General features: G+C 35.4%; 1 protein-coding gene across 1 annotated transcript in view; it reads right to left on the reverse strand.

Annotated features, from left to right (window-relative positions):
* The window catches only part of LOC127958899 (E3 ubiquitin-protein ligase znrf3), a 60804-nt gene extending 34049 nt beyond the window's left edge, over positions 1 to 26755 (reverse strand). Inside the window, exon 1 of the mRNA XM_052557944.1 lies at positions 26127 to 26755. Within this exon, the coding sequence (XP_052413904.1) occupies positions 26127 to 26345 (219 nt within the window). The 5' untranslated portion in view covers positions 26346 to 26755. The remainder of the gene's footprint in view (positions 1 to 26126) is intronic.
* Positions 26756 to 27354: the final 599 nt, after the last annotated feature.

Consider the following 27354-nt stretch of genomic DNA (forward strand, 5'->3'; position numbering starts at 1 on the left):
ACACACACATATATTATGCAAACAAAACCTTTTATTTTATTTTAACTTTTACTACAAGCTGTTTGTGCATTTATAAGATCCGTAATGTCGCAAAGATTAAAGTCTCAAAACGGAAAAAATAATATTCATGTACACCATCCTGAAACGGCTCATTTAATCACTCCCACTACAAATCAACGTCATTGTTTTGGAAAATTTGCATAACACAGCCCAACTGAATACCCAACGAAAGTCGTAATTTTTATTCTTGCTGTAGTATTGTTGTAAGGTAAGGGGCGTAACCTTTCCATCACACGCTTGAGGTACTCAGCCAATCACAACGCATTGGATAGCAGGCCAATCAGAGCACACCTCGCTTTTCAGAATGATGAGCTTTGTAAAAAAGCATAGAGGAGAAACAAATATACACAGTATGTGGAAATAATGTTTTTTTTTTTTTTTTACCCTAAACTACATTAAAACATTGTATTACACAAAATAATTACATTTTTTATCAATGTCATATGACTCCTTTAAAATTTTTAGATCTTTATATATTTTTTTAATGCACTTATTTGAGTTTTAAGGATGGAAAAGGTAAAAGAGATGTAAAGACATGGGAAAAGAGCATGCTTAATTAATATATACAATATTTACAGACACTGATTAATTATACCATTAACTGATAATGCACTGATATGAGATGTGCAACTCTTTATTATAACAATCTCAAAACAACATATCTGATCCTGGACCACTAAACCAGTTTTAAAAATAAATAAATAAATAAATAAAATACTTTTATATAAATTTTAAGACTCGCAAAACTCTACATTTAACATGTTAGCAAATTCCTTGTGTTTTTTTCAAATAATGAACTCTACATTAATTTTAAAAGATGGCAAAGAAGATCCAGATGCAAAATTAGGGTAAATGAGCATGCATAATTAATATATACAATACCTACAGATGCTGATTAATTCTAACTAGCGCATCTCCATTAGTAACATTCCCAGAAACAACATAAGCATTTCTTCAAAGTCTTTTAGGTACAGACATCTGCTAAGAACATAAATAATAAACTAGAAAAATGTGTCACTATAAAAGCAAGTGATACTCCTCCATATTTCCACTTGCACAGGCCAGACTCGAGCTGATCCTTGCCAGACTGAGCAGATTCACTAATCATATTTCCATAGCTCTGAGTTTTACGTGCATTACGAAACAAGTTTCTAGTATCTTCTTGTCAGTCAAATATTCCAGCAACATGAGTGCTTGTTCCTATCAAGTGGAAAACAATCAACTATGGCTCTGAAAATTAAGGGGCACATTTAGTCAGAACAATTTTATTTATAAGCACGCCCCTCTTTTACACACAACCTTAACGTCTTACCACTAAAACGTGCGTGCAGGCATTGGGTCGGCTCTTGAGAGAGGGAAAGTAAAGCTGGAGATGACTGGGCTGATCCAGTGAGCTCTCTCTTTAAAGGTCAACACCATATAGACCATCTCCAACGGTCTCGAACACATCCCATCACATGCAATGGCTTTCTGAGATCAACGGCATGGAAGACCCAACATGAGCTGGGAATTCTGTTGCATTGCCAAGATCTAAAAGGGCTTGAGATGTTTTCGGGGGATAGTTAAAGTGGAGTGAAAATGTCAATTCCATCATCATTTATTCACTCTCACATTGTTTTGCAGGATGCAAAATAATTCATTTTCCCTTTGCTTTCAATGCTAGGCCAACACATTTAATATCATATTTTCTTTCGGGTTCCACGTACTCTCTTAAAAATAAAGGTGCTTCACCATCACCATGTCTAAATGCCTCCATAAAGAACCTTTAATATCTGAAGAAACTTATTAAGTTATTTGTGGCCAAATAAGGTTCTTCAGATTATAAAAATATAAGAAAGGGATGGTTCTTTAAAAGAAGCTTTGTCTGAATGCCTCTTTGTGGAACTAAAATGGTTTATATCTATAGCATCGCTGTGAAGAACCTTTGAAGCACCAATAGTGTACAGGTTTCGAATGCAAGAACCGATGCAAGAAAACAGGAAAACAGATATGAGTGCTTGCTCATGCACGACCTGTTCCCAAAGAAAGCAAAAACATGGTCCCCAAGAGACAAACCATTCAAACGATCCACCCATTCCCTGACAACCTCACACATACAAAACTCAACCGCAGGCATCATCCTCCACCCCTCTACACACACACAACATTTGGCTCCGCTGCAATGCAACGACTGAGGTACTTCAGCCCACCATCAACCCTGTGCCAACGCCACTTGTCAATCAAAAGAACAACCCCTGACATGGGCCAGTCCTGGAGAATCACTCAACCAATCTTTGGTAGATCCTTCAAAGCTTACCCTAGCCTCTGGACTCGCTCGCTCTCAAGTAACAGAGATAAATGGTGGTCGAATGATAGGACTCAAGTGTGTGCGGCCATGGAAATTGGAAAGAGTGTGTTTTCTTCACCTCCACGGCCTCTAGTTCTCACTAACCATTAGGTTAGATCGAGTTTCTGTTGCCTTGGATTTGTTTTCTTAAGGAGGTCGCCCTACAGAAGAAAACACTTTGTTTCGTGCCTGATTATACACACGGGACTGGACTGAAGACATGGCTGGATGCAGGGTTTTCAGGCCACATGTGGATTGAATTGAAGGTCACGCCCAATTTCATTACGCTTGCATTCAAAGTATGTGAGGATATAAGGCAACAATCAGCTAATGAGGCATGACATCCAGACTTTAGTCTGCTCTACAGTTTCCATAAGTCTCAGAGCACTGTCTGCTGCTGCCAGTAGCTTCTCAGTAGGAATGCACAGTGGCCAGCAACGTTCAAAAGGTTTGGGGAACGCAAGATTTTTAAACGATTTAAAAAATATATATATATGCTCAAAGCTGTATTTATGCGAGGAAAAAAATACAGTAAAAACAAATATATTGTGACAATTTTAATTTTTTACATATTTATACAGTACTGTGCAAAAAGTCTTAGGCCACTAGTATTTTCACAAACAAAAAATGGTTTTAAAGTCAGTTTTTTCTGTTTTGCAGTAGCGTGTCAGTAGTAAATATCAGTTTACATTTCCAAACATTATTTTTGCCATTAATTGTAATAATCCAGTGAGATTTGCACAGCGTTTGAAGCCCAATTCATGCGTCCCACAAATTGAGACTGTGTCACGCATAATCAATGCTTGCTCAAAAAAAGTTGATCGCTCTATATCCTCGAGCCCAAGGCAGCCAAACGAACATTACTTGACAGTTCAGCACGCTACTGCGAGAGAGTTTGAATGAGAGATGAAGTTTACATCTTTATTATTTCTGTTTTAACGTTTTTCCTACATTGTTTATATTAAAATATGTTATGTAGTCAATAACTCGGTTTAATATTTGACTAATTTACTGAGGTGGATGATTTACATTTATCCTTTAATGACAGGTAGTGTATTCTGATGTAAAATTAACAGTCGCCTGAGGAAGCTCATCAACCATCTTATCTGAGCTCAAAACGCTGCTTGAGCAAGTGTCAAGATACTAAAAGTAATAAATACATAATTATGAACGTTTATGTGTGTTTATTTTTGTTCTCAGTACGTTATTTTAATAGCATTTAATGATTATGAAAATAAAAGCATTACAAATTTTTTTTTTTTATTATATACCATCGATGAAACCACAAAGCTGACGCGGGAGATATGTATAACTGCAATATAAAGTAATTTTGAGTATTATTGCTATTAGTATTATTTTCTAAAATTAGGTACATGTAATATAAAAGCTCCAAGTCTCATGCGTAGTGTAGGCTATACGTCACTGTCCGAATTCGTTCACTTGTTTATTTGTTCACTCCTTCCTGATATAGTGAACTCAACTGCCATACACTATACACTATATAGGGATTAGTGAATGAGTGAATTCCCTTCCCTTGAGTTGTGATGTTAGAAATAATTTGTCCCTCAGAAACATACCCCTTGTCCCCCCTTGGGCTTATTAGCAGGGGGTCACCCTAGTCTGGAGTAACATGAAGAAACAGAACAAACTGCATTACAAATGCATTTAATGTAATTTTTGATCACTTTGAATGTCTTTTTGCTAATACTACTACTAATAATAATATTGCATGCTAATTTCTCATTCTTTCACATTTAGATTTCCCCTTACATTAGCTACATTGTCTCAAGATTGATATCCTTTTTTTAATGATGTACATTATACCATCATATGCTTACAGTTACTTATATTTAATTTTATCAATAAAAAAAATGACTGATTTCACAATAAAGTTCAAAATGCTTGCAACCTTTTTCTAGGCATTTGTTGTTCTATTTATTAACCTAAAGTTAATCAACATACTATTTTTCCATTGTCATTTCATGTTCAGTATACATTAGAGACATTTTCACACCACTTGCAGCAGAATTTATCCATTTTGAAGTGTGTATTAGAAGATCTATAAATCACTTACCCAATTTAACAAATTCTAAAATTGCTTCATTTAATTGGTTCATTGTTATTTCATGTTAGCTGCTGCATTGATAATGTTAGAGAACTGTACCTTACCGCAATGAACTGATTTCAATTACCGTATTTTCCGGACTATAAGTCACACTTTTTTTCATAGTTTGGCTGGTCCTGCGACTTATAGTCAGGTGCGACTTATTTATCAAAATTAATTTGACATGAACCAAGAGAAATGAACCCAGAGGGCGCTGAAGACATACAGCGCCCTCTGGTGGCTGTAGACGGTAATGCTTTATCTTGGTTCTAAATAAATGCGACTTATAGTCCAGTGTGACTTATATATGTTTTTTTCCTCATCATGACGCATTTTTGGACTGACGTGACTTATAGTCCGAAAAAAACGGTAGTAGCATTTTTATTTTATGTTTTAAAAGATGGAATTTCAATATTGGGCATATGTGAAAAAATTTGGCTTTTCAGTATCCTCTAGAATTGTAATATCTTTGCATCCCTACTTTTCATCCTCAGTTGTCTTTAGATTGAAAACCCCTTTTAGTTCTACTCAATTTCCTCATTTCTCTGCACGTAGCTCTTTTCCAGAGAACTTGAAGGAAGCTTGGGTTGATGATATTCCAGAGGAAACAAGTGTATGTAAAAAAAAAAAAAAAAAAAAGGGCCAAGCCATTTCCTGGTGTTATGAGAGCAGTACAAGGAAAGACAGGTAAAGCCAAAGCCTCTGGTATATTCCTTAAGGGAGAATCTTGGACGCCATACACTGCAACGCCGGAAGCTATTTGGAAGCACATCAAAACGAAACATAGAAATGTTGTATCAGTGCCATGGGTGGGAAGCAACAAAGCAGTGCTAAGAAAGAGATACGCTCTCATTCCAAAGGCCAGATTAAGCAGTCAATGCACCATTTGATCACCAATGCAGTTATTTCAAGGTTAAAAACGACTAAATCATGCTTTCCCACCGGGAGGAAGTCGAAAATGACCTCTATCTATTCAGTTACTCATGTAAGGGTGTATATAGAGATCAGGTTGGACGAGTCTCTCGATGCAGGCCAATACAGTTACACCAATATTTCTCCATGAGAAGAGAGATTTGCAGGGAAAAAACTTGTCGGAGATTAACTTGGACTCACTGGGGCTGAACTCGACAGTCTGCTCACACCCATCCTACCCATAAGTCTCTTGAACTGAGGCAGTGCATGTCTATAAGGAATCTGGAGGCGTTGCGTTGAGTAACAAAAGAAACCTGTGATGCTGGGAGAACCAAACGGAGCGGAGAGCCATGTGTGAGTGCCAAGACTGGGATTTCTCTCCCCATGTCCAGTGTTTCTCTCTCAGGGTGGCATTAGCATCGATCATAGATGGCAACGTAGAAGAAACTCCAATGAAATATTTAACATGGGGGTCTGACTCCCCTTAAACCCATTACATCAGCTATTTTTTCTGCTTTACAGACTCAGAAGACTGTGTTTTTGTGAAACCAGAAAATGACATTCATTTGGTTGCTGGTAGTTTTACATTTTTGCCAAAAAAAAAAAAAAAAAAAAAAAAAAAAAAAACACTATTCTTCATCAATGCATTCTTACCAACTTGAGATCAAGTTTGTGGAGTAACAAGCAAATCAAATGATAAAACAAAAGGAAAATGGGAAACAAAATTCATTTTTGTTTATTCCCAAATGACAGCGGTCAAAACAAACCAGAATGCAGCTTAAAGAAAAAAATAAATAAATAAATAAATAAATAAATAAATAAATAAATATATATATATATATATATATATATATATATATATATATATATATATATATATATATATATATAAACTGAAATTAATTGTTTTCAAATGTTCAAGTGAATTTAGGCATCACAAAATTTTATCGTTTTGTGTGAAAAATTGATATTAATTTTTCAATTTGACTAGATGTAGCTTTTGACTTAATGCATTAAAAATACAAAAATATAATTTTACAGATTAGCAAGAGAATGTTACTATCAGATGATGGCAAAGGTCTAATCGAAATCATGGAATTTAGCAATTAAAAACCCCAAACTGTCCAATACCAAAAAAAAAAAAAAAAAAAAAAAAACACTATAAATATATATATATATATATATATATATATATATATATATATAAAATAATAAAACAATAGATCAAAAGTTGTGTGTAAAATTCTGACAATGTTGCTGCATTTATTCAATCAAAAATAGTTAAATCACTAATAATGTGAAATATTATTACACTTTACAATAACCGATTTGAATAGAAACAGAAAGAACTCAACTCAACTTAAAATAGACTCAACTCGGTTTAACACATTTGACTCGTTTAAATCGATTCCATACACTTTCCAACAAAGGCACAGCAGAAAATATGAAGAACAACTAATTCTACAAAGAAGGCTAGTTAATGATGCGACCCTATCAAGCAAATAAAACCCATATCAAAAGAGACATAAATCCGAACCGCTCAAGCAAACAAACAAACAAACAAACATCTAAACCACTTTTCCACCGTGTGTCCACGAATGTGCTACAGCTGCTCAGTTTTAAGCTGCATTATGGACACATAGTTGAGGAATGGGATGAATGGTATGGCTTTGATCTCTGTCCGTTGACCCACATCAAAACCCTTCAGCTGCACTGCAAGTCCTAATCCCTGCCCCAATTTAATCAGCCATCTCAACGACTCACATTACGCTTTTTAATTAGGATGGAGTCATTGCTTCGGCATCACACCCGGCCGCAGTGCTTAGTGCAGACCTCTAAAGTCCCTGTGAGCTTATGTCAAACACAAGATTTCACCTTAGGATTTTTTAATAGACTGCAACTCCCTTCTGCCGCAGAAGAGCAAAATCCCGAGATCCCAGATCTCTTCAAGTCTTGGTTAAGAAGCAACTAGAGGACTTCTGATCAGAACTGATAGAGCTACACAATTAACTGTAATAAAACCGAATGTCACAGCGAGGCATTGAGTGAAATAAATACATGTGTGGTGTATTTCAGAGTGAAGCGCAGCACGGTTGTCCAACATGACAACCATAACTATTAATATTGCAATTTCACAGTTGTACTATAAATTAATAACAGCATAGATAATTTTCTTTTCTTGTTTAATATTTAGTAATAAAAAAAAAATGAAATACTGTCATAGTGAAATATTATTTTATGAATATCATAAGCTTTATATTAAATTATTATTATTATCTTAAATTCTGTATTATACAGTGAAATGTTACAACGGTTATATTTCTGTTCAATATTTTATTTTGTAATTTTTAAATACTTTCTTTTACAGTAAAATATTACGGTAGTTAATTTATTGTTTCGATTATTTTTATTTTGTAATAATATAAATACTGTATTATCAGTAGTATTATTATATAGTAATATTGCTCTATTCTTTTTTTTTTTTTTTTAAATTATAGTTTTTTTTTTTGTATAGTGATTGATATATAATAAATAATAATGTAATATAATAATATATTTGTTGCATGAAGTAAATAAATAAATATGCTGATTAAAGAGGAAGAAAAATTACAATTTATTTATTTGTATTTTTTCCTAAGGACCAAACTGCAAGGGGGTTCACAAACTTTTGATTCGCTTAAAGTTTTTGGTTGCTTCTTGAACTAATACAGAACTTTTGTATCTCTTTTAGACCCGCCTTCCATCCTTTGAACAAAACTGCGGCGGCAGCTATTTGCAGAAACAAGCAAAATCTGTTCTAACACAGGCCTCTATTCACAGGGACAGCATCCATCAAAGGACTGGGGGGGGGGGGGGGGGATAACAGAGGATCCCATCCCTTCCAACACATCCAGAAATACAGCGCAGAAAAAAAATAAAATCAAAGGCCTCTACAACACCCAAGGCCAGTGTTTCATAGGACGCCGGATGGAGTGACCAATGCCAAAGTGACCATATCAAAAGCCCCCGGGGCCCCGAGCCACCCCCTACAGTGATCAAACAGAGACCATCCCCAAAGAGAACAGAGGGGGTGTCTGTGGGGCCAATGACGAGTCAAAGAAAGACACAGATTGATAGAGAGACCAGAGAGAGAGAGAGAAAACAAATGAGGCCCAGGGACGAAGGCAAACAGCGAGGGGTAAGGCACAAAGACAGCGGTTGCTTGGAGAGAGCGGCTCGCTGCAGAAACTATGTCCAGATCAAGCCACTCTCCGCTGGGCCGGCCCGAGTGAGGTGAGCCCTTACTGAGCCCCCGGGGGTCACGCAGAACAAAGGAGCAGAGAAAAACTGGAAAAACAGCTGGCCAGAGCAGATCACAAATGAATAACGAGGAAGACATGAAAAGAAAGATCAAAAAGGGGGAGGGACGGAGCGAGAGGAAAGCACAGACATGAAAGGAGAAAATGTTTAAAAGCTTTCCTTAAATGAAAAGCGGTTCAACTCAAAACAGATTTCGCTTCAGTTGGACAAAAAAGTATAAATAAATGCTAAAATCTAAAATCGATTGATCACTACAGTCATTGGCCATTTGGGGATTTCTGGAATTAACATCAACTCATAACATTAGCTGCTTTTCTAATATTTTAGGGTGAATTCTGAGTAAAACTATTTTGATTACTTGTCAAACAAGTATATATATAGTTGTCACTAAAAACAAGATAGCAGCAGTGTGTGCAGAGAAGAAGGTGAAGCTGTGTAGAAGTGCTTCAACACATGTGCATCCACTCATATGGGTGAGGAGAGTAAACAAAGCTTACGGGAAGAGCACACCACACACACACACACACACACACACACGTTTGTTTTTGTGTAGAGTGTGTTCATCCCATAGGTGTAATGGTTTTTATTCTGTAGAAACTGTATATTCTATGGCCCTTCACCAACCCTACACCTAACCCTAACCCTCACAGGAAACTTTGTGCATTTTTACTTTCTCAAAAAAACTCATTCTGTATGATTTATAAGCGTTTTGAAAAATGGGGACATGGGTTATGTCCTCATAAGTCACCCTCTCCTTGTAATACCTGTGTCATACCCATGACATTGTACAGAGTTGTGTCCTGATATGACACAAAAACAAGAGCACACACACACACACACACACACACACACAATATCATAATATGGCCACTTAGGAGAAATGATAGACCAAAAATCATTCAGTTGAATAAAAAAACCTTCCAAAACACCTGCTACCCAAAACTATTCAATACGGGTTGCTTGTTGAATTAAATAGAACTGCTTTATGTTGGGCTGAGTTTGCAAATACACACTAGCATGATTTCAACCAGACTAAAGCATTTAAATATTTTAAGCACAAGTTATTGATATAGTCTGATTGAACGGTTTCTAAAGGAAAAGGTGCTTCAAATCCCAGAGTTGGCAGAGATCGATAAAATGATGAAAAGAAACCGAGTTCAGTCAACATGAAGCAGAGCGGACACCATCCACAATCCTCGACCAACACGGCTCCGTCGAGAAACAAGAGGACAGAGGAAGGTCTTCTGGGGTCAGCGGTGGGCTGGAGACGGTCCACCAAACATTTGTACAGCAGCAATGAGAGCGGGCCACACAAACAGAGCTTTGTTCAGACCCAGAATGCTACAGAAGCCTCTGCCAAAGGTAAGCCAGGTAACACCGAGAGCACCGAGAGGTCTGGGGAGTGAGACATCAATCTTCTGAACAGCTGGACACCGGAAGGATCAGCGCAGGGCGTTTTCTAAAGACAGGCTAATGGTCAACTACTTCTGAAGGGGATATGACCGGAAAATGACTTTTTCAACTCTAAAGCTAACTTACTCATTGTAATGAGCGACTGGTTTTCTGGACTTCTAGTCTTCTAGTGTTTGAAAGCAGTTATGTCCTATTTGTGGACAAATCGATCTTTTGATCCAGTTCTTGATTATGATTCGCTTGGATCGATTTGCACAGAATTAGCTTGACTGTACTGTACGGGAGAATTTTAAAAGAAGTCGATTGTTGCTCTAAAAATGTCACCACTTTATGGTTTTACTCTCAAAAAGCAAATGATTCAGTATTACAGACCTCACTATGCTGACCAATGACAAATCGAAATTTGTTTTTTTTATTGAAATCCATTTATTCCAAGAAATGCCTGCTGTGTCTTTCATAACTTTTACAATAAGATTAAAAAAAAAAAAAAAAAAAAATTCTATATGATTCACTGAGGGAGCGAGTCTGATTCAAATGAGTCAACTAAAAAGATTCATCCTAAGGAGCCTCTGAGAGGACATGGTGGTAGAAACATATGAGATGGAAGCAAAAATATTTCAAAAGTAGTGCAAAAGTAGTTTTGTGTTCCCTCACAAAAGCATTGAAAGATACTTTTCCACAGATCTTATCATAGGAACATCAGAACTTCACTATGTTGAACAACAACCAATATTTTATGATTTCTCCACACATAACCCCCCCCCAAAAAGCATTCTGTACAATTTACTAAAGTAGTTAAACTAGTCAAAAAAAATGAATGAAGCGCGACTATATGTAAATTTAATGCATCTTTGACTCATTCGAAAGAATCAGTTCATAAGAGTCATTTGATCATGAATCAGACATCACGACTCAAACCGTTCATTGTGGCTTGCAAAAAACATTGGTGAACACTCTCAAAATAATTAACATCTCACTAAATATCTAACGAAACAACATTTGTTGCATTTGTGATCATTTTAGTTGCATTCTAATAATGCTGCAACTATTAAAGCCTTGATTCAATATAAGAAAGAAGAACTCATGATCTAACGAACCCTGGAGCCGCTCCATCACTGCTGTGTCTAGAGGTGACTACTGATCTATAGCTTTACCACATCTTACCAAGTCATCCAGAAGGAAGCACAAGCTACTAAATGAGCACATCTTATGTACCATCATAACAAATGCTTCCATACATCCATATTTTATTCATACGAAAACATGTGAAGTCCTTAATAAACCCAGAGGGCAACTCGAAGCTGAAACCAACCATCTGTCAGTCACTTTCACACGCACCTCCTGACATCTACAGACCGTCAACCTCTCTCCAGCTTTGATGATGATCATATCTGACAGATGTTAGTGTTTAGCCCCCAGGCTCAACTGAAAGGACCACGCTGTACTTCATAATTTAACAGAATGCAGTAAAGGATTCACAAGCTGTGTTTACTGCATTGTCAAATCATATCACTGTTCAATGTAAATCCGAGATGTCTAATTTTTGCACAAGTAAAAATAATGTTGCTAAATGAAAAGGTAGTCTTTTAAGCTTGATACCAGTCCAACATTAATCTGTTTTTGCTAATAAACTCTTTATATATGCAGCCGAAATTGAAGTTGCAGATCATGCACACAAATGTGAGAGAAATTCATGTTTGTTTGTGTGCATGCATCTGAACAAATTCTCAGATGCATGCACACAAATCTGAGAGAAATTCATGTTTGTGTGCATGCATCTGAACAAATTCTCAGATGCATGCACACAAACAAACATGAATTTCTCTCACATTTGTGTGCATGCATCTGAGATTTTGTTCAGATGCATGCACACAAACAAACATGAATTTCTCTCAGATTTGTGTGCATGCATATGATAATTTGTTTAGTTAAAAAAAAAAAAACGTGCACATCCTCAATTTTTTTAATGCAATATCCATAAAAATAAAAAAGAACGGATGGAAACCAGCAAATTGCACCTTAAAATAATCCAAAACCTTCGATCTTTTGTAGACACATTGAAAAATACTAAGATACTCCTGACCTGTAACTCACATGATCTACTGAGCTCATGATTGGTGCAATACACCTGATGCTCCAGAGCCACGCAGAGTGTGAAAATAAAAACACAGACGGCTATCCACAGAACAGACTAGCTATTGTAGTCACCGCCATCATCCTGGATCCCTCTCTGGCCTCACGTCTCTATCAGCGTCTGTACAGAAGACTCGGTTCATACTCAAACAAAGAAAGAAGTGAGGAGCAACCATCCTCGGCATCTCAGGCATCCTGATATTCTTTAGAGGCCCGGGCACCTTCATCGTCTTCATCGACCTTTCTTCTTCTGCACATTTTCTCCTGGGATAGGTGGTGCAATCAGCCTGGTCCGGGGTTATTACAATTAACTAAAAAACAATTTTTGTAACTTGAAATAAAAAAAAATGTATAGAATTACCTCACACCCAAAAATGCCAAGGCCATCCGGAACGTACATGAGTTTGGTCTTCATTAGAACGGATTTGAAAAATACAGCACATGCTCACCAATGGAGTGAATGGGTGCCGTCAGAAAGAGACATTATAATTATCCAACTATTAATTCACACAACTCCATTCCTTCAGTTAACATGGAAAGCTGTGTTTGTAAGAAACAAATCCATCATTAAAGTTTTTCATCTTTAACCCTTTGCCAAAAATACCGCACACGGTCCAAACAATAATGGTTTCGAACTGTTTTTGCAGTCGTAAACTCTGCACATTTCTCTTTACTGTAGAAAGCATTGTTACAGACAGAGTATTTTAGTTGAACGTTAAAAACTTGCAGTTTTTCCACAAGACGCTGAACTGGAGTGGTGTGGATTACGGTGATGCTTTTATCAGCCGTTTGAACGCTCATTCTGACGGCACCCATTCACTGCAATCCAACTGATGTAATTCTAGATATCTCCGAACCCGTTCTGACGAGGAAACAAACTCGTTTAGGATACCTGATTGATTCTAGTGGATGAAATCAACATGCATGTGTGGTTATTAACGTACTAGTAAAAGCAAAAGCCTAAAGCGCACAAAGCCAGGCTCTTGTTCATCTTATCAGAGGCTCATGCCGAGGGGGGCACATACCATGCGCTCTGGCTCATCCTGTGAGCGCTCTGCTTGGCATGAGAAGCCCTCTCAGCCGCTTTGATGTGCTGATGGTTGGCTGGCGATAGCATCAGAGCAGGCCTCTCTTGGGCCTGTGTGCCACGCTATGATAACAGAAGGGCTGATAAGAGGAAATACAAGCTGTCATGAGCAACACGTTGAGTTGGATGCCAAGCTGCTTAATCAGAGGGACAGCAAAAGATGCAGAGAAAAACACAGAGATAGAAAGACAATGCAAGGGTGAAAAGGCAATGCAAACGAGGAATAAAGATCCGTGGAAATGCTTCTGTGTTGCTTCTGCAGTGAAAACTGCTTTCAGGTTATATATCTACATATACATATATATACACACACACACATACACACATACATACACACATACATACATACATACATACATACATACATACATACATACATACATACATACACATATACATATATATATATATATATATATATATATATATATATTTATTTATTTATTTATTTTTCATATGTTTGAGATCTTATGGCAAAAGTTTTTTTTTTTTTTGCACCTCATAATATGCAATCTAAATGCCATTACTGGACCTTACAGTGAAAACACACACATACACACACATAAAAATATATATATATATATATATATATATATATATATATATATATATATATATATATATATATATATATAAATACTTTAAAAAAAAATTATAAAAATTTATATATATATATATATATATATATATATATATATATATATATATATATATATATATATATATATATATATATATATAGTTTTGACTCATATTTTGAATTAGGTTTTATTATTATAATTTTAATTTATTTATATTTTCAGTTTCAGTTTTTTTCAGTATTATTTGTATATTCATAGTTTTCACACAAAAAATTTATTTGTTTTATTAATTATTACATTATATTTATTAATTAATAAATAATTAATTGTTAAGTTATTATTTGTTTCAATTTTTGTGTTAATTTAGTTTAATTTTATTTAAAAAATTCCACATTACAATTTATTTATTTATAGATAAATTGCTTTTGTGCTTTAATTTATGACAGGCGACATTTCAATTTTTCATTTACGTTAAGGTTTTTCATCTAATATTTAGATTTTATTTAATATTCATTTCAATTAAGAAAAAAGGTTAACTAATAATTTTTGTTGCAATAATAAATCTTTCACTCTTTCAGAGAAAAAAAAAAAAAAAAAAAAAACGTAGGATGGGACTTGATTTTGTCCTTTGGGAATTGATTGGATCTTTGGATTGTTTTTGTTTGCTAATTGCGTGACATCAGAGAAAAAAATGTTGTTGTTAGCGGAAGTTAATGTTTTTGATTAAAGCTTATTATAATAAACATTGCAATATTCCATACGAGTTCCACGGTGACTTTGAACAACATCTGAAAATAAATAAAGGCAACTTATCTCAGACACATTAGCATTAGCAAGAACATTCAAAGGACAAAGCTGGGTTGAAATTACACCAAAACACGAAGATGAAGAAACCTCATATTATTCCACCGAATACTTATGGTTCATGTGTGCTCGAGGTCTGTAGAGAGAATAAACGTGTTAATAAATAAAATATAGAGGTTCAAATCCTTCCAAAAGAAGCAGTAATGAGTATTAAACATGCATGGTCACTTCAAACCTTCCTAGCACTTCTGAGACCACAGAAATCAAACATTTAATCAACTACAAGTCACAGTCCAGGCATCAGAACACAAAAGCGTACATTGGTGCGTTCACAAAAACTATAGCTTGTATTTGGCCAAGAGAGTCAAGCTAATTCAAAGGGAGTTGTCCTAAAATAAATTAATATATATATTTTTGTATATTTATTAAATTAAACTAAAAATAAATTAAATAAAATAATAAATACAATTTACAATAAATACATTTAATTAAAAATAAACAAATTAAATTAAATAAAAAATAAATGCATTTATTTTAATAAAAAATAAACTCAATTAAATAATAATAATAATAATAATAATAATAATAATACAATTTAATAAATAAATAAATAAATAAATAATACTTATTTACCTGTTTTCACATCCAGCATGTGATTCCAAACATATTTAAATTTCTGTGAGTAATATCAAATCATTTGAAGTTTGCAGCAATACACCAATATTTAAATTCTGACCAATAATTACTTTTATGATATGGTCAATAACGAATACATTTATGGCTATAATTCAAGATTATAAAGTTAATTTAGTTGTCACAATCCTCTATAGGAAATAAAATAACTGTATAGAGATTAAATCAGAAAAAAAGTTGAAATAATGAGACACTAATTAGTGCCTGAAAATACAAATGTTGGGGTCAGTAAGATTTATTAATTTACTTTTAAATTAAGAAAAAAAAAAAAAAAAGGTATTTTGAATTGATCAAAAGTGACAGTAAGAGATTTGAGTGACAGGTGTGTAATATACTAATACTGCTATAGTATAATGGTCAAAATAGATTAAAGATTCAAAATAATATTATATTTAAATTTAAATATCAACATTTAATTTTTAACATTTTAAATAGAAACAAAAATATATTTTTTCAAACATTATATTCTTAGAATATTATACTTAAAATGAACGTTTATATTTTGAATAACATTTTTTTAATATTATTATATCAATATGATTTTGATATGGTTTGGATTAAAAATTATTTCATAATATATTTTTATAAATAATTAGTAAAAACAATAATTTAAATAAAACAGTAAAAAAATCTATACATTTTATTTTAAACATTGCAATATTGTAATAAACATTAAGATTCTCATTTAATGTATTTTTTAAAGAAAATACAAATTACATTTTATAGAAGGATTGTGTGACACTGAAGAATGGAGTAATGGCTTTTCCTGTATTTTTGATCAAATAAATGCAGCCTTATTTATTTATTTATTTTTAATAGGAGACCCAAGTTAAAGACACAGAAAGCCGTTGTGTGACGCCGTGTTTGTGGTCACAGGAGCTGTCAATATATTATCATCGTCTGGAGTGCCACTGTTTTGCATGCACACACTTCAAAGAGCAGCGCACACACACACAGACACAAAATAATGCCGTTCCTGTATAAACTTTACAACTGTTCCACCTGCTGTGTACATTAGGAACGCCCAGTGGATTAACCCTATCTGATAAAAACCCCACACTCAAGTTCTTCGGTCTGCTTCAAACTTCCAGTATGTGATCTGTGAGTGAGAGTGTGTGCAAACAAACTGAGAGAAGCAAGCCGTCATGTCCATGAACACCTCTACCTTTATTTGTGCAGGGCTGGATGGCTGCAGGCCTGAGATTACATCAGCAGCCGTTTGTGGTGCAGCTTTATCTGTCAGGCATTTCTCAGCTCTTTGAAGAGCCGCTGGGGGCCTTTGATCTGATCTGATCCTATCAGCTCCGGCGGCACATTTGTGCTCAACCCAGAACCAGATTCCAGAGCCACCTCTCTCTCGCTCTCTCTCTCTCTCTCAGGTCTGACGGGTTATGTGTAATGAGGTAAAAGGAGAGGGAAGGGCCTCGGTGCAGGCAGTAAATCCAGAGAAAAGCTCTGCATGCGTGTGAAAAACACCACATAAACAGACAAGGTGTTGAAATTCATCTCAACTCAACATGAAAATGCCTTGCGGCAGCACAGCCGATAACACTTTTACCTTTCCTGGTGTTAATAACATACAACATTACAGTTACAGACTGTCTGTTTTCATATGTAGTGATAGATAACTATTATATTTATGGCAAGCGAGAAATTACAAAAAAAATAAAAATAATAATAATAATAATAATAATAAAATAAATAAATAAAAGAATAAAATTAAATTAAAAATAAAAACAGCTACTACTACCAAAGTTATTTAATATATATATTGTTTTAATATGTAGTGAAAGATAACTAGTATATTTATGGCAAGTAAAAAAATAAATAAATAATAATAATAATAAAAAAAAGAATAAAATAAAAAAATAAATTAAATAAATCAAATTAAATAAAAATATTACAATACCTAAAACGAAAGTTTATATTTTAACTAATTGAAGGGTAAAATACATTGCATATTAATAATATTATATTAATATGATAAAATAAATAAAGTAAATAAAACTAAATCAAAACAAAACTAACAAAAATATAGTCTACCATTATGTGGACATGAGAAGAGTATATCCGAAAGCAATAAAGTGTCAAATCTAGGTCTCACACACACACACACGTTAGGGGGGAATTCTGGTCAAGTAGAGATAAATCGACCTCCTTTATACAGTACAGACAAGTTGAAAACATTAAGCAAAGAGACAACTCCACCGCTTGGACCAGACAACCCAATCTTTCAAAGCTGGAAGCCGCTTTCCCGAAGGAACGCTGAAGATCTCATTGAAAGGCAGCCAGGAGACGGTTGTCAGGAATTGTAGTCTATTTCAGAAACCGCAGAGAATCAACGCCTTGGACGAGAGGTGCACATTCGTTCGTCTATGACAAACTGAACACCTGGTGACCATGTTAGAAACAACAGGGGAGCAATTATACAGAAGCCATGTGAACAAAGGAGAAGACGGAAACGACGATCCATCACAGAGAGAGGAGGACTGACTTTATATAACAGAGACACAGAAGCATTTTCATAACTGGGTTACAAGCAGAACTTACCTGTAACTCCACAAATCAGTTAGATGCATTACAGCCAGTTCACAACATTATGTTAATGAATTATACACAAAGCCAAGAAATAAGCAAATGTGACCCTGGAGCACAACATTTATATTTGTAGCAATAGCCAACAATGCATTGCATGGTTCAAAATTATAGATTTTTATTTTATGGCAAAAATTTTCAATAAAGATACTTTGTAAACTTCCTACTGTAAATATGTCAAAACTTAATTTTTGATTAGTAATATGCATTGCTAATAATTCATTCGGACAACTTTAAAGATGATTTTCTCAATATTTAGATATTTTTGCACCCTCAGATTCCAGATTTTTATATAGTTGCATCTCAGCCAAATATTGTCCTCCTAACAAACCAGACATCAATGGAGAGATGATTTATTCAGCTTTCAGATGATGCATAAATCCCAATTTCAAAAAATTGACACTTAAAGACACTTAATATTTTTTAGTCCAGGGTCACAAATGATGATATTTGGTTGTGGTGAAAACAAATAAGCGCTCTGCGTAATATTCCTGTGGAAATCTTTCCTCTTATGTAATTCTCGACTGGGGTGTATTGTGGTATACTTTGAACCCTGTGTTCTTGAACTCAAGAAGAAGGTGACATATATGATAAGCAGAGACGTGGTCTTAAAACTCGAGGATTTCATGACTTGCTAAATATTAGTGAAGCACTCGTTTGCTTGACTAGAATGAGAACAGTCTTCAGACTATTACTGAAGATACCAATGAGGTCAAACAAAAAAGCAGTGAGCAACACTAATGGCACTAAGGATGACAACTTTTCTCAATGTGCGATATACACCAATAAAAGGTAAAACTGTAAGGGAAACGGAGATAAAAAGAGTTATATACTGTTGGTGCATTCGGCAAGTGACATTCCTGCTTTGACTCAGTGTCTGCAAACCATTAAACACAGAAGACATTGATTAAAGTATTATATTCTACAATATCAGAGTCTGTAATCTTTCATGTTTTTGAAAGACGTCTCTTGTGCTCACCAAGGCAGCATTTATTTGATCAAAAATACAGTAAAAAACATTGCAGTTAAAATCTTCTATTTAAATATATTAAAATTGTATTTTATTTAATATTTAATTCAATATTATTTAAATATTATATTTAATACCTATTATTACATTTATATATTATATACATATACATACATACATATATATATATATATATATATATATAAATGAATAGTATTTATAAAGTCTAAATTTAATAAAATATACATTTGTTCCTGTGATAGAAAACTGAATTTTCAGATCAGTGTCACATGATCCATCAAAAATACTCTTTAATTTAAAATTATTAATCCAAATATTAATATTACTACTACTACTACTACTACTACTACTACTAATACTACTACTACTACTACTACTACTACTAATAATAATAATAATGCAGACATTTTTTATAGTCAGTATTATTATTATTATAAATTTATGGTAATGTGTGTGGGAAGGAGAAAAACATAACTACTCAACTACTGCCTTCTTAAAATAATAATAATTTGCTAAATCTCATAAGAATCGACCATATTCACATTCACAATGTTATTCTGTCATTCATTCTTAACACTGAAGAACTTTTTAAACTTAAAACCGTAAATTATCAAATCGCAAGAAAAAACTTAAAATCATCAATCCAAAATATGACTTTCAACTCAGCAAATTAAGACTTGATTCAAGGGTTTTCCGTCATGACCTAGACTTGACTTGAAATCTTGAACGAAAGCTTGAATCAAGTCAAGTCTAGGTCATAATGGAAAAGATTTGAATCTGGTTTTAAGCTGCAGGGTTGACTTCATATCGTGGATAGCTAAAGTCTGAAATTAAATCTCATCCTCGAGACATGATCCGAGACTCTTCTGAGACCCCTCGGTAAAGAGTCCCTGGAAAGCGAAGGGGAAAAGGAAAGGAAACGTAAGAACAAGTGCTAAGGAAAGCTTTCAAGTCTAAGCTAACTGGTTAAGCAGAAGGGGAAAAACACAAAGAAAAAAGAAGTAGAGTAGCATACAAGGACAAGGAAAAGACAAAGTCAGACACTGAACGAGGAAAAGACCCAAAACCAGAGACTGAAAGAAGCAATGGCTCTGTGTTTCGGACTTCAGCCGTTCGTCAGCACATTCCCGAATGACAACAAAGCGTACCTAAGCCTCTGTGTGCGCCCAGAGCACTGTCATTTCATAACCCTCTCTCATTTCTGAAGAAAACTAAACAAACACTAATCAAAGAGCATCAGAGTGAGGCAGACAGTGGTAAAAGCAGAAAGAAGTAGACAAAAACAGTTTCATCTTTTCTACTCCGACAGAGGGAGAAAAAAAACAGCCTCAAATGACTTTGGCAAGGCTCTGAAAGGCCGACGGGTTAGTGGTTTGAGTAGATAGGTCTTAAAATACAGCTGCCACCACAAAACCAATAAACGGAAAAGTAGTCGTGCAGCACTTTTAACCTTTCAAACCCACGTTTGTTGAGTATTGCTACTGCTGCTGTGGACAGGTAGGGGCCAGTGTTTTTGGGTTCCCGCTGTCTCGTGGAGGGCCGTTCTGGACTCCCATGGTTTCAGTCTGTGGGAAAAGCATGCAGACTCTTTCGGCCAAACCAAGCTCTCATTATGCTCCTAATTTAAGCGCACAGCTACAGCGAGCTTTGAGCAATGATGCTGTATCAATCACACCACAGATCGTGTGTAGACTCCGATTTTGTAAGATAAAATGAAAAAAAAAAACATAATAGTCCTAAAGTGCAGTTTATGCATCTAGGAATGAACCCAGACCTCAAATTCTCAACTCCGCATGCAAGGAAAGTCGCCTGGTGGTCTGTTAAAGGAATAGTAGTTGTTTATTCAGTGACAATCTTACCATTCAGTGGGCTCTCAGAGAGATAAAATACTGCATATGATATCCGCGAACTTTGCCAAATTCTGGATGCATTAATCAAAAGTAGGTTGGTACACTTTAGCGGTCAACCGATACTGTTTTTTTTTTTGTTTTTTTGACAGCCGATGCCGATGCTGATGCCGATATCTTGAAAAGCATTGCAAATAAATGCTTATTTGCTTAACGCTGATAGCAAACGAGAAAGTAGGCTACTATAATGTTAGCCTTTCTATTACTAATAATATAAAAGCAATCATTATAATACTTTATCTATACATTAATTCCTTTGTTTACCCATTCTGATTATTAGACAGACTTCGATCTGTATTAGACCGAACTGTAAACAATAGAGAGAGTGTGAGCACTTTCTCAGCGTCATCAAAATAAAAGTCCATCATCAAACTTAGCAGAAAAACTTATCGGCCAATGGCGATATTTAAAAAGTGCCAAATATCGGCCGATATATCGGCCAACCACTGGTAGGCTTAAATAAAAACACGATTGAAGTAATATCTGTGAATATTAAGCTGCAAAATATCAATTTAAATTTGAAGATTTATTGAAATATATATATATATATGAATCCTGCATGTTCTGCACATCTCTGTGTGAATGAATGGCACAGACGCACCGTTTTGTTAATACACACATGCTAAACACACGTGTGTTTTCAGCCTCTGCTGCCTCAATATATGAGAACATGAACACATGAACATGATCTCTACAACTGCTCTGATAGTCACTTCATGAGCATTTGACCTTTTATTTTGAGAAAAACTATCATATACAAACAGAAACCTAAAGGTCTTCCCAGTCAACAAACTGTCAAAATAAAAGTTTAACTTGAAGAAACTTTGACAGAAATATATAATTAAATGTAATGATACTACTACTACTACTACTTTATGTACTACTACTACTACTACTGATTGATTATTTTTAAAACAGAATTTGGTTTGAAATAAAACTGATTCGGAAAATGCATTCCACAGGGCCTTAAATGCTAAATGTTTTAAAAATTAAATGTTCAAATTTCAATATATTGCTGTTAAATTGTGTACATTTCATGATTACAATTCATTTGAGGTTTTTGTTTTTTAAGATTAAAACGGTTTTAAAAATCATACTGAAAAAAAAAACTGAATCCAAAAGAATTTAACGCAAAAAGAAATTTGGAAAAGATTTCATAGGGTCCTTCTTGTGATATTCTAGATCGTTTTTTTTTTCTGCGGAAAACAATGGATACATTTTTGGGGTGATTTTTGCAAGTCGTAGGGACCAATTTTATGACATTTTTAAAGTTTCAAAGTCTCAGTTCCGTTTAAATGTAGCAAGATTGGACAAGAGTGACCAGAATTAGATCTTCAGGAATTATACCTAGAAGTTCCACAGAAAGAAGAAATATAACATGGATTAGAAATAGAACGATGGTGATTAAATAACCACAGATTTTCCATTGATAGGGGGAACTATATCTTTGAGAGAAACAGAAAAACTTGCTGGGATGGCAATAATAATAAATGGTATGTTCATGCGGATCAAAATCAATCACCCGTTTCTCTGTTCTAAAATCAGCACTTGAAGGCACTGCAGTACAACAAAAAGCAAGACACCACAGAACACGACAAGCAAAGACACACATTCCACCTTAAAACAAACACCAGTCATTTTCCAATTCCAATGCATTTCTATTTCACTCCCACCTGCAGCCGCCACAGACAGGTGAGAATACGGTCACTTTCCCAGATTCCCACATCCAGTGTCTGACAGCACCAGACTGAAGCGCTGCTTCTGCTGCAGGAGGTGATAAGGAGAGTCATCCATCAAGGTGTTTTAGCTCAGTCGTGAGTGGATATGACACTACGCTTCTGTCTGAGAGAATGAGGAGACATCATTCTGACAACATGTCATCACCTGCACAGCCAGCACTCACACAGATCATTTCATTTCCCTTCTGTTTATATAAGGGACTTTCAGCAGTAACGGTCATGAACTTCACACAATCACGCTCTTAGTTATGATGGTAGATGAGAGATAAATCTAAACTCGTCTGGTGTCATGCAGAGAACAGTCATGAAAGAAAGAAAAACGAAAGAAAGGGGCAACTTTGTGAGACCCTGGAGCACAAAACCAGTCTTAAGTTTACATTTTTCTGAAACTGAGATTTATGCATCATCTGAAAGCTGAATAAATCACCTCTCCATTGATGTGTGGTTTGTTAGGAGGACAATATTTGTCTGAGATGCAACTATTTGAAAATCTAGAATTTGAGGGAGCAAAAAATTCTAAATAGAGGAAATCATCTTTAAAGTTGTCCAAATTAAGTTCTTAGCAATGCATATTACTAATCAAGACTTAAGTTTTGATGCATTTAGAGTAGGACATTTACAAAATATCTTCATGGAACATGTTCTTTACTTAATATCCTAATGATTTTTGGCATAAAAGAAAAATTGATAATGTTGACCCATACAAGGGGGTTAAGACCGATTTTGTGCTAAAGGGACACATACACATTAGGATTTGTTTTACTAAGGCTCAAGTAGAAATAGCACCATTCAATGTTTTCATTTGACTCATAAAAAAAAATCAACTGATGCTGGGGGTGAAATACATGCACACAGAAAATTTAACAATCATTCATATAACACACAGTTTAAAATCCTTAAAACGTTTAGAAGTTGTCATTTCTGTGTAATAAAGTCAAAATCAAGGACAAAGTGCATTGGAAGCCAGTAAACTAGAAAAAGATCAAAGCTATCAAAACATTAAAGAAACCTTCATTTTTTCAACATGCAATGATCCCGGCCTAAACTTGAACACAACCTGCAATCACAAGACTTAGCATTTTACAAACACAATATTTCAGCCAATTAAGTGTAGCAGTAAGTCAGCCAAAATCAGTAGTCCAAACAAGAAGCTGGATTTGAGGTAAATACTGTAACCTTTCAGCCAAAATAATCAAAGCACTTCGATTTCTATAATAAACGTATGTAAAAACCAACAGCTCACTGTCTCCACTGGAGAAAAGGCCAAGAACTGGCAGCAGGAATGTAACACTATATTCAAAAAAACAATCAGCATGACCTTTCCAAGAGAAACCACAACTACAGTGTGTAGAATTATTCAAAAAGACACTGATTTTCATGCAAAGAGAAGACCAAATTGAGGCAATGGAGGTTCTAGCCAAGAGGAACATTGGTTTTGTGTATTAGCCAAGAAAAGTCACTTTGCTTCCTGCCCCATAAGGTAGAGTATGTAGCAAATTAAATTAATTTGTTTGCTTTGGCCCTGATGGTACTCCAGGCTATCCTTTTTCCACTCGAGGGAAAACTGAGAAGGATGTACCAGGGATCAATAAAAAAACATGCACGGCCCAAACGAGAATTGCAAACAGCATCTGTATTTTGCAGGAAAACTGCCATGTTTAAAATCCATTTGGACAAATAAGCACAAAAAAAGAATGCACAACAAGAATTCCACAACTATTATGCAACCAATTACTTATTCTCTTCAGAAGTCAAATAAACATTTCAGTCTTCTTCCTCCTATGGTTCGTATTCAACCGGCTTCACATCTCAACACCATCCGAAGCCAAAATGAAAGCATGACACTGCTGAGAAAATGAGCTGAAATAATGTCATTTCTGAGAAAAACACTGTGAGAGAAACATTGCAGAGCATGCTTAGAAAATGAGAGAGAACGAACAGCGAAGCAAAGGATCAAAAACATCAAGCACACAATGTTGAATATTCCAGCAGGAACTCTAACTTGGCCTCTGCCAAAAAATCTAAACCAGGTCTAGCTCAAAATCTTAATGTGGAGCTGAGGTCTGTCATCTACAGCCAAATGGCCCGTGCTAAACGGATGCACGGTCAGTCTAAAGATCTAAACCACTAAATCTCTCATTTCACCCCACTACAGAGGAAGCAAGCTCCTCTGCCATCACCGAAAAATACTGATCACCACTTGCCATTTTGAAGAATGTGATCCTGGCTACATGCATGGGAACGTTCTGATATTACTAAGAGCACAACTGTAAACACAAACACTACGCTGGATTAAAAAAGCCTGTACTTTTCATTTTTCTGCTCTAAAACCACAAGGAGGACTGAATAAGAAAAGCACAGCAATAGTAGCCATGGACTACTGGATGCTTAACCAAAACATTTGACTCAAAATACATGTTTGCATTCATCAAAAGGCATTTGCATGCACGCATCAGACTCTAGCTTTGATCTGCATCATCACATCCCTTTCTCATTACAGACACAGTCACCATACGTTCCCACTGTGCACTTCAGCCAGCAGTGTTTAAGGGACAGATGATTCCTCTTGGCGGAGCTTTCAATAACGTCTCGCTCTTTGATGCCTGTTCTCTGTTTTCACAAGAGGAGGGGAAGAATGACAAACTTTCAACAAATCATGAAAAGGGCGCTCTTTAGAAGAATTGCAAAACCGCGTGTGTGCAATAAGAGCAAGAAATCACACATAGGTGTGATGGTTCAGGAATGATTTCTCAAATTGCACAAATCCCTGTGAAGATGAGATTTAAGCAGAGTGGGCATCTGGACCTTCAATCAACTTTAAAACATACAGGACATTTATGACAAGTGGCATATTTAAACAATACCATTAGTATTATTAATAAGAGTAACCTCAGGTCATGCACTGATTTCTACTTGATTCTTGTAGTAGCACCACTAGAAACATTTTATATTTACTATGGAAATTAACATAAGTTTTAGACTTCTCCAGCCATGTGTGCTTACTGCATACCTTTTATTTGTTTATTTACATTCTTGTAAGCACATATTTAAGAGATAAGCAGGAAAAAACACGTTTTTTATAACTTTGAAACTTTTATTCATTCATAAATCCTTAAACCTTCCAAGTTTCAATTGATTGCAAAATATCTGGAAAATGCAGATATTAAAACTGATAACATTTGACACGTTTACGAAGTTAACCCCGTGTTTGTTTGTTTCTGCACGTTCCCATCGCGCTTCTGCAGCACACAACATCATTCATGCAAGCTGTGCATCCATGCAACTTTGTTGCAAGTAGACTACGTTTGCATGTTTTGACAAGAGGCAAGGGGCCATTTTGCGAGCGCGTATTGTAACATCATCCTCGCGCAGTGAAGTGCATTGAAAAACAAAGAGAGAAAACAAAGTTGCGGAGAGCGAATGCAGCGCACAGAAAGCGTCAAATCCCAATGCAACTGCACCGATAGAGACGGGAACATACTTGCACGATATCGCCCTCTGCGCTGATAGTGGCCCCGGCTCTGGAGAAGCGCCCTTGCAGACCTGTCGTATAAGTCGTATAATCACCATTTGGGCTCGACTCAAAAAGCACAACTTCCACAAAGGCAGTATCCTTGGCTAGGACGCTTCCCAAGACCCCAAACAACACCAAGAGCACCGAATCAGCACCACGACCGAACCCGCTCCTCGGTGAAATCATCCTCTTGCCGGTTGGATCAGCGCCGATCGGAACATAATTTCCAAGGGTCTTCAAAAAAGTGTCGATTCAGAATCACATTTGAGAGGAGAGCGCGTCCTCCCAAACATACAAACAACATGGAAAAGAAAAATAAAACCGCAATGGATGGTACGACGTGAGAATAGCGATCATTAAAAAGAAAAGTTTGTCCTTGGGAAGAATGTCGTGGCTTATTCCAGCATTGCAGCCTGGACTATCGCATTGCTCGCGCTCTCTGTACAAAGCGGCTCTCCTTTGATCTCGGAACACGTGATTCCTTAAATTTTTTCCACAAAGGGTTAACCCCACCCACCGATCTTCCTGACCCTCTCCATTCTAGTGGATTGGATTTTGATTCATCCAGGTGACTCGGTTCTTTTGAATCACTTAGTTTAAACGATTCATTAAGTGACTCCGAAGAACGAGTCAAGTGAATCTTTTTTTTTTTTTTTTTTTTTTTTTCAGGTCCAGTTGTTTTTTTCTTTTTAATCTATATTTACATGTGTGTCTCTATAAATCAGGAAGGGACTCCAGAGAGAGCATTTAAAGATAATACGCCTTTCCCCACTATAAGAAGAGTCTTCTGCTGGGCATAACATTTTCTCAAGCTATTGAACAATACAGACAAAATAACATAAAAATTTAAGAGTTTCAGGAACGTCCTTACACTCTTCAAAAGAAAGCCACAGAAGAACAATTTTGGGTCCACAAATAATAATTCTGTAAAAATCGATTAAAAGAGCCGTTTTTTCTTAGTATTACAATGAATAACTTAAAAAAAAATTCACTATAAAGAACTTGGAAGAAACTTTATTGTAGGTGCATATGGTATTTTTTTACTTATTCAGAAGTATATATTATAACCGTGAAGAAAGAGAAACTTCAGCCAACTAACGTTGCACTGAAGTGAGATTCGCTCATTTAAAAGACTCGTTCGAAGGAACCGATTCGTGAACGTCGGTTCCTCCCCTGCCCTTCCTTAAGGAGGAGC

Source organism: Carassius gibelio, chromosome B5 (assembly GCF_023724105.1).
Source record: "Carassius gibelio isolate Cgi1373 ecotype wild population from Czech Republic chromosome B5, carGib1.2-hapl.c, whole genome shotgun sequence".
Lineage (NCBI taxonomy): Eukaryota > Metazoa > Chordata > Actinopteri > Cypriniformes > Cyprinidae > Carassius > Carassius gibelio.